Source organism: Pyrus communis, chromosome 2 (assembly GCF_041283825.1).
Source record: "Pyrus communis isolate YQ-2024b chromosome 2, ASM4128382v1, whole genome shotgun sequence".
Taxonomy (NCBI): Eukaryota; Viridiplantae; Streptophyta; class Magnoliopsida; order Rosales; family Rosaceae; genus Pyrus; species Pyrus communis.
The window spans coordinates 2,809,247-2,821,609 of NC_142566.1; the positions used below are offsets into that span (position 1 = coordinate 2,809,247).

Consider the following 12,363-nt stretch of genomic DNA (forward strand, 5'->3'; position numbering starts at 1 on the left):
CGAGCTTGCGAAGAGGAGATAGGTCTGAGTTCAAGATTTTCGCAATTACGGTTCGAATGAGGGCAAGGTTGGGGTGTGGTTGGTGGTCACTATGGTCTAGTTTGGTGTGGCCGACGTTATGACACCGGAGAAGAAAGTGTAGGGAGGTCGAGGGAAAGGGTGTCGAAGTCAAGAGAAGGGCTAAGATACTGAGGTGAGATTGAGAGAGAGAGAGAGAGTTGAGTTTAAACGAACAGTTGAGATCCAATCTCACAAAATCCAACAACTAGTATTACTTCAACTAAATATTAAATTATATTAAAACCTATTTCAGTTTAGTTCGATTTTACCGAACAGACCCTTAATGGAAACCAAATACCATACCAAAACTTGCGACAAGTTTCGATTTCAGTTACCAAACGGTTTGGAATTATCGGGTTCGGTTTTATTCGGGTCGTGTTCAGTTTTTTAGGGTAGCCTATCACTAAAAAAGTGGTGAAGAATTTTAAAATTTTATTGAATGTAGATGTAAATATATCTTCTGCCTCATCAAATGGTTTGTTGAAAACATAGACAATTTAAATAAAGATCCCATTAAGCCTGCTATACAATACAATAATATATATATATGTATATATTCACATGTATAAACGTTTCAGTCACATTAAACATTGCATTGTCCAATTGGGTTTTATAACATGGTTGGTTTTCCAATCCAAAACCCTAATGTGCACATTAACTGCCACATACATGCGTCCGTGCGTGCACCCACCAAAATACAAAGGAATTTCACACCACATTTTGGAATTTACTTTGAATTTCTTCTGAGGAAAGCTTGGCTTAAAACTGACCCCAGTGACATTTTGGGATTCATACAGCCGATTAATTAGGATGGAGATAATTGAAGTGTATAAGACTTGAATCCACGTCTAAGGTACAATTATAATAGCTTACCAGTAACCAATAGACTAGGATGCCCTCGCTCGCCTTCTGTAGCCTCGCTATGAACATACTACCCACACCTGCAAGTAGATAGCCTTGTCAATACAGGCTGAGGGCACCATATACAAGCAAACTAGTAGTAATATGTACTATAAAAGCAACCAACTCAAATGATGTTTGCTTTTATTTAGGGTTTAGGACACTCCTTCTTAAAGACCTTTTAAGTTCCGACCCGAAAGCAACTCAGCTTATTAGGACACTCCAGATCATGAAGGCAACTCACCCCCTACAAAAAAATCTTCAAGTGCAGCATGATATGTCGGCTAGATTGAATCTACTAATCAATTGTCACAGTAATGCCAGAAAATTGATAAAGAGCTGCAAAAAATCAGGATTCTGAATCATATCGTATTCACTGACATGCAAATATAGCTTGGTGGTGCTGTACAAGTGTATTAAATTATAAATACAATACTTGTTAAATATGAAAATCCGCTGGGGAGAAGGGTACTGTATGAAGTTATGAACACCATGGTTCAGGAAAAGTGAAAGGAATTACTCTCTGGATGACATGCAAGAAGAAGAGCCTAGAAACAAAGAATCTTCACAAAGCGAAAAAACACACTTCATTCCACCCCATTCCACTGCCAAAACAAAAAACCACCTTAGTTTTTCCTCCAAAACAATTAGGGTGAACCGCTAAGTTACCTTCAGTAGAGAAGGTAGCTTCACAGCATGAAGAAAACCTGCAAGTCCTACAAATCCAGCATCATAGGCTCCTAAAAAAAACTGAGGGGCTTACAAAGTGTTTTATTCTTCATTTATTGTAAGTACAGCGCAGTCTAACAACGGGAAAATCAAATAAGCACTCATTCATGACCTGTAGCTCTTTATATACTATTTGAAAGAGAATTTTAAGTTTATTGAACATGTTTTTCTTACAGAGTTGAAACAATAAACAAGTAACGTTGTAACAGCATACCACTCTTTAGATAAGAACGTACTCAGACATGTTAAAATAGATTTATTCATCCCCAGTGACAAACGATAAAAGAAATGACTCTTCATTACATAAACCATCAATAGCCATGAGCTATGTGTGTGTTTGTGCGCATTTGTTTCTTTTGGTATGAATGGATACCTTTGATCTGAATAGACGAAACAAAAAGGTTTTTTTTACTCCTCTCTTAAATAGTTAAACACCAATAGAAGCAAGACTTTGTTCAAAAGCATTTTTCCATACCAACAAAGGCCAAGCTGGTGTTCTAATATGATAGAATATACAATTAAAGCAGCTAGGCAGCGGAGAAGTGAAAGAACAACCAATGAATTTATATTTCCAGCCACTGGCAACCAAGTGAATCTGCTCCAGCAAAATATGAATGGAGATCACACATCCTGGATACGAACATTTCCATGATACACACTCACAATTTGAGGTACTTGGTGGAGATATCTGGTCACAAATCTGTCCAAGAACTTCTTCTCCGTTGGTAGGAACACGGTACTCAAACTCAGGTTTTCAATATTTACCAATCCCTTCAACCGCAAAATTTTTACAACCTTACATCTTGGGATAATTCTCTTCTCCAAACTAAAACTCATGACCACCGGGTACTTGGTAATCATTCTTAGCGGCCATCCCATCTTGTTCAATAACAATTCCATTACTTGCGCTATTTTCTTCTCCGACTTAGTCATACACTGCGGGAACTGCCTGAAAGCAGTGAGAACATCATCCTCAGACCAACCCCACCTCTTATAAGCTTCAGAATTACGATTCCATATGGACTTACTATTACTACTACACAACGCTTTTATTGCCATCACAGACATTGATTTTTCCAGATTAAAGCCCATTTGCTTAACCTCATCCACAACTCTGCCAACATCCTCAGGCTTTCGCAATAAACAGGTAGGAAAATGAGTTAGCAACAGAGAAATACGTGATTGGGGCATACCTAATTCTCTCAAAATTTCAATATTTGGTGCCACATTCTTCGAATGCCCTTCCAAGAAAATCTGCGAACCGCCCTTCAAAAAGGCAACGAAGTTCTTCTCAGAAATGATACTCCTAAGGAAATTATAAGTGGGTGTAATCCGCTTCTCCAAGCTCATAGCCAAGATCTTTGGATTATGTGCGAGAGTTTTTGCAAGGGCCTCCCTTGAAACTCCAATCGACCTGAAAAATTCAAGCTTTGGCAAAAGGGTTTTCTCCGGATTGGAGCAAAGAAGTCGTGGGCAGGACCTGACCACCTTCGAGATCTGGGTTGCAGAGAATCCACGGTTTCTGAGGAAGGACAGAAAGGAGTCTGCAATTTTGGGGGATCGCAACTCGACCCACTTAGATGCTGAAATCGCACCTTCTGGGGACAGCCCACATGAGTTTATGAGGTAATTGACTGTGAAACTGTGGTGGATTTCTGGGATTTTTGAGGTCAACCGTCTGCAGAGTATCTGAATATGAGGAGGGAAGTGTGAGGATTTTACATATTTGGAAGCAAATGTAGAAGAAAATGTTGAAAACCCTAATCGAAGGTTCTTGAAATTGCAGACCGGAATCATGGTCGACGTCCACGGTGAATAACTTACGCCGTAGAATTCAAAACCCTAGCGGTTTTTGGTTTTTGGTTTTTGAAAACTTTCCTTTATTTCGAACCTTTTCTGTCACTTACAACCTGAACCATTTTGGTAACTTGTAACCTGAACCATTTTGGTAACTTGCAACTTTTAAACCTAAACCTTTTTATTTTTTCCTAAACCTTTTTAATTCTTTGGTTATTTAAGTTATCTCTAACCCAAAGCTAAAATCACATAATTTAGCCTCGTATTTTTGCATTATTCGCTTATACATATGAGATTAGACACTTATAATTCCCAACTTTAACTTTATAATTTGTTAAACTTTTGTATTTCGCTGTTTTTTTTTTTTGCTAATAATTTTAGAATTAATTTTGTATAATCTAGCTTGTTTTATTTTATGAACATTTTGATGTAAAAAAATTCAAATTCCTAAGAGAAAAAATTCTTTTATTGATTAGTGAACAAATGGATGTGTATTATAGAGTTTTGGATAATGGATTTAATTTGGATTAATTAATAATATTCTTTTGACTGTTGGATTTAAATTTGAGCTGTTGTATATTTTTTTTTATTACTGTTAAAATTGATTAAATTGAATGTGAGCCTTCGGATAAAAATTGTTGGAAACTAATGTAATTAGGCATGCCACACTGGATCAAAACCCGAGCGCACGCCACCATTAGATGGCAATGACTCTATAATTTGGGCCATAGAAACGAGGCATTTCATGCTCGCCTTCACCTGATCATTGAGGTCCGACGCTTTTCTTGTGCGGGGCCCGCATGGTCTACGTGGCCGGCACCTAATCATTCAAATTAGAATGTCATGCTGATAACATGTTATAAATAGACAAAAGAGGGAGATTTTTTTTGTTAACTCTGTTTATTTTCTTTACTAGTATCATTCTAATTAAATGAGGTTAAAAGAGGAGAGGTGAAGAAACCAGTATTATTATTTTCATCTTTTCATCTTTATGATTTGAACATATGTTACAAATCTTCATCCGCCATAAAAACCAAACTTCTACTATGCATGTCATTTAAAGTTTTTTTTTTTTTTTTTTTTTTGTCAAACGAAATATTTGTTAGAATAGGAAGCCGACGAGATTTGAACCCACGCCATGACATAAGGACAATATTCATCTTCACCACTATGGTAGAGGGTCACTTGTTGTAAGCCATATAACTTTGACTTATATTCTTTCTCAGCCGTAGTTGACTGCTCACTTTAGTTTGGCCATTCCCAACATTTTTACAACAATATCATTAACGGATTCATTTTTGCCAATTTTTTAAAATTTGGGACCAAACTGTTAGAAGAACAAAACAACGATGGTTCAAAGTGTAATTTACTCAAACTTATTCATTGGTGGTAGATGGTGCAAACATTTTAAAAGAGGGGTACATTTGCAATAAGTTAGAAAGCCGGTGGCAAATCCACCAATTTTTCAAATTAAAAACGCAGGTTATTAGGGTTTCTAGAGGGTTTAAAGTTCAAAGTGAAGAAATACGGAGGTTCATGTTATGTTTGGTATGCGCAGGACGGAACAGGACGGTTGTTCCGTTCTGTGTTTGGTACGCATTAGACGGAACGGAACCAAAAGATTGAATGACTAACTTACCCCTATTCTATATGTTGTTTGGTATAATGTTTATGCGTGGGACGTGATGGGTTTTTGAACTTGTTCATATTTGAACACATAACAATACCATGATTAGCTTTTGGAGATTGCAAAAGAAGCAAAACGAAAAACAATGGTAGAGAATTTAGAGAGAGAAAGTGAATGACAAAAGGTTGTATTCCTTGAACAATGAATGAATTACAGAGAGAGAGGTGCTTGTTATTTATACAAGTATTCTTTGCTTCACTCATAAGTTACTAACCAACGAACTTATATCCCTACAATCCCAACAGACCTAATGTGCTGCAACAACATACTTGGAGACCTATAAAACGAAAAGCAAAGAGCATTGGTAAGTAATAATAAAACTGAAAAACTACACAAATCACAATCAGAAAAGTCTGTTTCCATTTCCCTTTCAAACTAGTTCTCCAAAGCGCTTTCATATTGCTTAAAGAACAATGGTAATGTGATCTGTTGATTCACATAGCCTTCAAAAAGGAGCCATCATACTCTTGATTGGGAGATATAGCAGCAAAAAAGGAATCCGAGAAATACACAGGTACCCATTGAGCGCTAGCATTGTATAATGATTGAAGCCAATCATTTCTCCGTCATTCCACGATGCACCATTCCTTTGACATCAATCATTTCAACATCCATACTAAACCCACTATGTAATGCTAAAGAATACAATTCCTATCTTTCGAGCTAATAAAATAGTAGTGCACCATGTGTTATCTAATGATACAACAACTCTTAAGTTGTTGAGTTGTTAACATGGTTAGAAATCTTCTGCAGGAATTCCAATACCATGTCAGCCTAATAGTCATTCCTAGAAATAGTCAGATAGTTGAAGCATCTAAGCTCTCAAAAGTCACATACAACTTTCACTATATTCTCAATGAATGCAACAAATTTCTCAAACACAAACAAAAACAATAAGATAATACATGCAATTGTATATTGTAGCCATTAATGGTTCAAATAACTAGTTAAGGCAAATAAATGTATAGTCTACGAGTTCAACTTGAAGCATATAAGCTCATTAAACATGCAACTTCCACAAGATTTCTCAATTCATACATGCAACTTCCACAAGATTTCTCAATTCATTCAGGCAAATTTTCAAACACAAAGCAAACAACTAGACGGAGAGGCTTAGGATTGTACCTGCAGTGGACCCACCAGATGGGTGAGACAGAATAGCCATAAGCATCGACTTCAGAGCCACAATTGGAGGTGCAGAGACTGCGGGGCTTTCGCCGACATTGTAAGTGTTCATTACGCTCAGCAAACTCTTCGGCGCCTGCAAAAAATAGAAAAATCCAAATCCCAAATCAGACAAATAAGAAATCTTTTAGACCGATTTCGAACAAATCGTCGAGAAAAACCAAGTGGTTACCTCTCGAATCGGCGATTTGGCGATGAGGGACGAAGCTTCGGTTCTGAAAAGAAAACGGGTTACCAAGTAGTTGTTGTCATAAAGGTATCGGTTGACGATGAAGGCGATTTGGACTGGGGTGACCATTCCTTTCCCAAAATTCTTAGATTTCTTGCCTTTGGATGGATTCCCCATTTTTTGAAGATTGAGAGATGTCGTGGAAAACTAGGGCTCGGATGGAAGGGAGGAGGAAGAAGAAGGAGACGGAGAGGTTGATATATGAGGAAAGAGACAATGGGATAGGGGCATTTTTGTCTTAAAATGTTATAATTTTGTGTTCCACAGATGTGGAACGAGTCGTTCCAGGGGGTGAGGCAGAACTAAAATTCACTCAAAACTTGTCCTATGGAACAGCACATTCCACCCGTTTTAGGCGCACCAAACGTGGGACGAAACACCTTGTCCCACTCTATTCCATCTCGTCCCAAGTACCAAATGGTACCGAAAAGAACGGCACCGAGTACGAACGCACATTCACATTAGACGACGACGAAGAATTCGAAAAGCTCCAAAACTGGAGCGAATAGAATGTAGAACCAGAAGACGAAGACGAAGAAGAAGAATAGGGCTTGGACTTGCTGTGCTTGTTCTGTGACTCCAGGTACAGTCCCTGTGACCACCTCTTTGACCACTGCACTTCGACCCACCGTTTTGACTTTCGCGCTGTTCAGAAAACGCTGGGTCTGAATTTCTATGGCTCCTTCAAGCTCATTAACTTCGTTCTCTCTAAGGTCAGTCAGGGTTGGTTTGGTATTAATGTGCTTTGAAAAAAAATTGCTTATGTTGTGCTGTGAGAATAAGCAGTTGTGAAATAAAGCAGCATAGTGTTTGGTAAATTTTTTTATAAAAGTGCTTTTGGAAAAAAAAAACAGTATTATAGTGTTTGGTAAACTTTTATGTAAAACAGCTGTGACTGTGTGAAATGACCAAAAAATGTATAATACTAGATGTGCTATTAATTTAATTTTCATAACAAATAAAGGCGAATTACTAAATATACTTTATTTAAAAAAAATATTTATAAACTTTATCTTAAACATATAATCCAACATTTAACAAGAAATCATAATCCAACATTTATGCTGCTTCACGTTTTCAGCTTTTTTTCGACTAAAACCATGAAAATAAGCTGCTTTTAAGTGTTTACCAAATACCTTTTTGAGCTCAGTATTTTTTGATACCCACTTTTATAAAAGCACCTCAATACCAAATCAATACTTACTGAGCTGACAGACAAACAAAGTGAATGAAAAAATTTAAAATGTTTTAAGCTAGAATGTAGTAATGGGATTGGATTACCGTTGTTTGTGGAGTTCTTCGCTTTCAGTTTTGATTTGTTTGAGTAAGAGAAGTTTGAAGAATTTGATTTTATCAGGTAGTATCTTTGGTGGCAAATGCTAAGAAGTCGAAAATTAAAGTTTGTTTCTTTATCTAATGTGAAGTTAAATCCATTGTTTTGATTAGTGTTAGGATACTAATGAGAAATGGGTTAAAAAGATCAATCTTCCAGTCCTTGTGCGCTGCATAACATAAAATGACCCAAATGAGTTAAATGACTGAAAGCGCTTTTAGAGAAAATGTTTTCAAAACCAACCCATAGTAAAAATGCATTTAATCCTGCAAGAAGCACATTGCATAAAGCACTTCAAGTGCTTTTAGAACCTAAATACATTTTCTCTAAAAGCACTTTTAGTCATTTAAAACCACTTCCCAAATGAGCCCCTAGTTGGTTGAATTTGTATTAACGTTTGAATGGCATTTTTAATCTTTTAAAACAGTTAACTCATTTTGCCTTTGTTTGTTGGTATTCACTGTGTGTTTTTTGTTTTTTTTTTGGTTTTTTTAGGTTGTTAGGAATTTGAATGTTAATGTGCAGAGCAAAGTGTTTCCTTCATCCTGTAATTTTGGAGTTTTTATATTTCGTATCTTCGGCTGATTCCATTCGTTTCCAGGTTGCAGAAAACATATGTTGGGGTTACGGGCAAACTTGTCAGTCCAACCAACATCTATAGAATCATTTGCATGAAACAGCCAATTTCAAAGATATTACACCTGGATGGGATAGTGATGAGTATCTAAAACCCTTCTTGCAAGACAATTTGGTCTTGTATAGCTTTGGTGAAGATGAAGAAGGTGAAGATAACTATGCTGCAACAATTGACAAGGATGAACTTATGAGTGATTTGAGGCAGTTTGAAGAGATCTGTATTGATCATGATATTCATGTACCAAAGATCGCTATTGATTATGATACGTCTAATGAAAGTGGGAAAAATGTTGCTTCATCATTCAATGGCTTCTCGAACAATGCAAGTTCTCCTGGAAAGGTGACCATCAATGGTTTGGATTCAGGAGAACATGTTGGGTCAGCTGATAGAAAGAAAAAAAAAGAGATTTTAAGAGCTTATATTCCATATCATGGTTTAAAGGATATCAAGAACGTTAATGATGATTACTTTGGCACTTACAGTTCATTTGGCATTCACAGAGAGATGTTTAGTGATAAGGTATTAAGTTAATCTATATGTCCTGGCAAAAGAAAGTTTGAAATGAAAAACCTGTTTCTGTTGGTATTGTAGTTTGATTTAGACTCTTAGTTGTCATTGTGCAGGTAAGAATGGATGCTTACAGACAAGCTATTTTAAGGAATCACTCTCTCTTCAAGAGTGCAATAGGGATGGATGTAGGTTGCGGCACAGATATACTTAGGTGAGACTTAGTTGCTTTCTTATGGATGTAACAATTAGTTGATTCTTTCTGATTCTGTACTTCATTATGGATCTAATCTTGGTGCAAATGCCAATGCAGACCAGTGATGTCATGAAAAACTGTTATTTCAAAACTGTTATTATTGGGAAATTGCTCACTTCCGAGAGTAGGTTTGTGTATTCACAGATGATGTAAAAAGTGTGAATAATTTCATCCTGATTCTAATTGGACCTCCATGGGAATGATAACAACAAAGAGGGGTGATTTTTGTTGGAATGTACTTATTAGATGGAAAATTAGAGCCTTTCCCTTGTAATGGGTAGACACATCTTTGAATTGTTAAATACTCAATGTCTGTGCTCGGGTAGAAAGTTATGGTTTAATCTAGGATTCATTTAAAACCAAAAACAAACTTTGCATGGGATTTGTTCCTTATAGCTGGTTTTGTCAAAGAGGCGGTTATGTTTTCTCTATACTTCTTTGTTTTTGTTGAGGTTACCATGCTTTCTTGGTTTGACTGTCTTACCCATGAATCTTGTTAAATACAGGATTGCTTGTTGCATTCGAATAGTTGTAATGACTGGAAACTTAGATGTCTCTGATATGATCAGTTGAAGATGTCTCTAGAAAAAACATTAACATGGAATAATAACTTCTTGGATCTCCTTTAGCCATATTTGAATAGTGAGGGAAAGAAAAAGTAGAAAAGAGGAAAGACCATTGAATAAGACAACATTTGAGGCCCTGCCATTACCATTTGTGAGAGTGACTTTGCAGGATACTGCTTTGTATGGTTTGACTTTGCAGAGCCCTGTATTGGGTTCTCTCTAGAAATGTGTACAAATACTATAGTTTAAATTTAAATACTTAAGATTGCAGAGTACGTTAAACAATGCTATATGGGTTGTTAACTTGTTACTACTTTCATATTTTATCTATCAATTCAACATTGATTTGTGCAAGCCATTTACTAGTTTTCATGTGTATTTTTCATGACATGTGATCAAGAAAATACAACGTTTGTCAAATAGCCAGTCTGCAGATGTTAATTTTAGGCAATGACTATCTAAAGTGTAATCATTGTCATTATTCTCTATGTTCCATTACTTAACTACAAACATTGCTCCTCTTAACTTAATCATTTCCCCATAATAGTCTCTTTGCAGCCCAAGCGGGTGCTTCAAAGGTGATTGCAATTGAAGCAAGTGAGAAAATGGCTTCCGTGGCAACTTGGGTAAAATTTCCCAGTTCTCTTAAACGCATTTCATGTCCTGGGACTCCTGACACAGTTTGTTGTTAGTACTTAGTTGGTTTTGCTAATGACAATTTAAAGATTGCGAAAGATAATGGTCTTTTGCGGAGTAAGAGTCCTGGTGATATTACTAACTATGGCACCAGGGTAGTTGAAGTGGTTCAAGGTATGGTTGAGGAGCTTGATAAATCCATACTAATCGAATTTGAACCTCATAGTGTTGATGTATTACCGAGTTAATGGATAGGGTACTGCCTACTTTATGAGGCAATGCTCAGTTCAGTGCATTATGCACGGGATCGGTGGTTAAAACCTGGAGGTGCCATGCTTCCTGATACAACAACTATTGTGAGTTGTCACTCTAGCCTCTATCTCTTCAGTTCTTCACATGCGTCTCCATATGTTGTTCTTAGGGTTACTTTGTTCTTTTGTTTTTTCGATTCAAATTTTCCCTTTTTTTCTTAGTTTGTTGCAGGATTTGGAAAAGGAGCTACCAGTCTTCCATTTTGGGAAAATGTGTATGGTTTCAACATGTCTTCTGTTGGCAATGAACTTGTTGAAGGTGCAGCCCAAATCCTTATTGGATGATCATGGTTTAGTAACCAATGCTGCTGTTCTCCAAGTTGGTGTTGTGCAAGTATTAAATTTTGTGATATGTGTGCATATCACAATGTATCAAGTCTTCAATTGGTTTTGGACTATATGTGCAGACCAGTGACTCTAATTTGGTGGGCAATGATTTTCTTTGATTTTGTTTCACAGAGCTTTGACTTGGTGACAATGAAGCCGGATGAAGTCAATTTTACTGCAAGTGTTGAGTTGGAACCAAACTTCAGTGGTCCAGCTAGCAGCTTAACTGATGTGGAATCTGAAACAACCTGGTGTTTTGGAGTTGTGTTGTGGTTTGAGACTGGTTTTACCAGCAGATTCTGCAAAGAAGTGCCGACTGTTCTGTCAACATCCCCGTATACTCCCAAAACGCACTGGCAACAAACGATCTTGACATTCAAGGGAACCAATTGCTGTGACATCAGGAAAATCTAATGTTGACGGATCAGCAGCAGTTGGTACTGAAGCTTGTCCAGCTGTAAGAATTCTTCTTCGAATAAGCATTGCTCGTGCTTCCCATCATCATGACATGGACATTTCCTTAGAAACTGTTGGAGTTGATCCTCATGGTCAGAAATGTAATTGGCATGTTCAAATTTTTAATCTAGGTTAGTCTGATGATCAAAATTTGGGACCCTGATTGTCCATACTTCTCTCAACACTGCGATTTCCTGATAAACTGTTGGAGTTGATCCTGATTGTCGGAAATGCAATTTGGCCTCAGTCGACATTGGTATAATGATCCAGACCTAAGATCGGCTCACTTAAAGCAGTTTAGTTTTGCATTGCCATGTTGTTTCACTCTAATTTTTGTTCTGAAGATTTTTCTAGTTTGTATTATTTCCTTGCGGAGTCTGTTCGTAGTGTAAAGCACACAATCAGTTACGTCTTACCAATTAAGCTCCTCTGAATGGCTATTGGCTAAGTTTTCATTTATTTCATCCGAAATCAAGCATTCGGTGTTGAAATTGTCATCCACGAGACTTGCAATTACCTAAATTTCAACAACTAGCAAACAATAAGCCTAAATTGCAATTGTTGAAACAATGTGGACCAAAATGAAACTCCACCCAAACTGCATTAACTACTTTACTTTGCATATAGGATTTTATCGCAGTGACGGAAAATAATTATCTTTATGCACTTAACTATGTTTTCAATTCTCTTTTCTCTAACAACTAACTTTTTAATTCATTAAAGTTATCGCTCTACAAAAAAAAAAAA

General features: G+C 36.8%; 2 protein-coding genes and 1 pseudogene across 13 annotated transcripts; 1 reads left to right on the forward strand and 2 right to left on the reverse strand.

Annotated features, from left to right (window-relative positions):
• Nucleotides 1–556: 556 nt before the first annotated feature.
• On the reverse strand, nt 557–3,643 carry LOC137748557 (uncharacterized). 11 transcript variants are annotated; one of them, XM_088681239.1, is made up of 3 exons: nt 1,481–3,643; nt 934–1,001; nt 557–818 (listed from the first exon to the last, which is right to left on the reverse strand). In XM_088681239.1, the coding sequence occupies exon 1, from the start codon at nt 3,484–3,486 to the stop codon at nt 2,311–2,313; it is 1,176 nt and encodes a 391-aa protein (XP_088537365.1). In that variant the 5' UTR covers nt 3,487–3,643; the 3' UTR covers nt 557–818; nt 934–1,001; nt 1,481–2,310. The 11 variants fall into 11 exon arrangements, with proteins under 11 accessions (XP_088537365.1, XP_088537352.1, XP_088537354.1 ...); XM_088681226.1 differs by adding an exon at nt 1,205–1,299 and having other exon boundaries at nt 557–1,001; XM_088681228.1 differs by having other exon boundaries at nt 1,205–3,643.
• A 1,645-nt stretch (nt 3,644–5,288) lies between these two features.
• Nucleotides 5,289–6,850, reverse strand: LOC148698353 (uncharacterized). The gene is made up of 3 exons (XM_088681248.1): nt 6,531–6,850; nt 6,299–6,434; nt 5,289–5,450 (listed from the first exon to the last, which is right to left on the reverse strand). The coding sequence occupies exons 1-3, from the start codon at nt 6,702–6,704 to the stop codon at nt 5,404–5,406; spliced, it is 357 nt and encodes a 118-aa protein (XP_088537374.1). The 5' UTR covers nt 6,705–6,850; the 3' UTR covers nt 5,289–5,403.
• LOC137748035 (putative protein arginine N-methyltransferase 3) lies at nt 6,722–11,983 on the forward strand (annotated as a pseudogene). The gene is made up of 8 exons (XR_015966992.1): nt 6,722–6,822; nt 6,943–7,300; nt 8,522–9,076; nt 9,181–9,278; nt 10,434–10,512; nt 10,612–10,878; nt 10,996–11,152; nt 11,293–11,983. The product of XR_015966992.1 is annotated as a putative protein arginine N-methyltransferase 3 (transcript).
• Nucleotides 11,984–12,363: the final 380 nt, after the last annotated feature.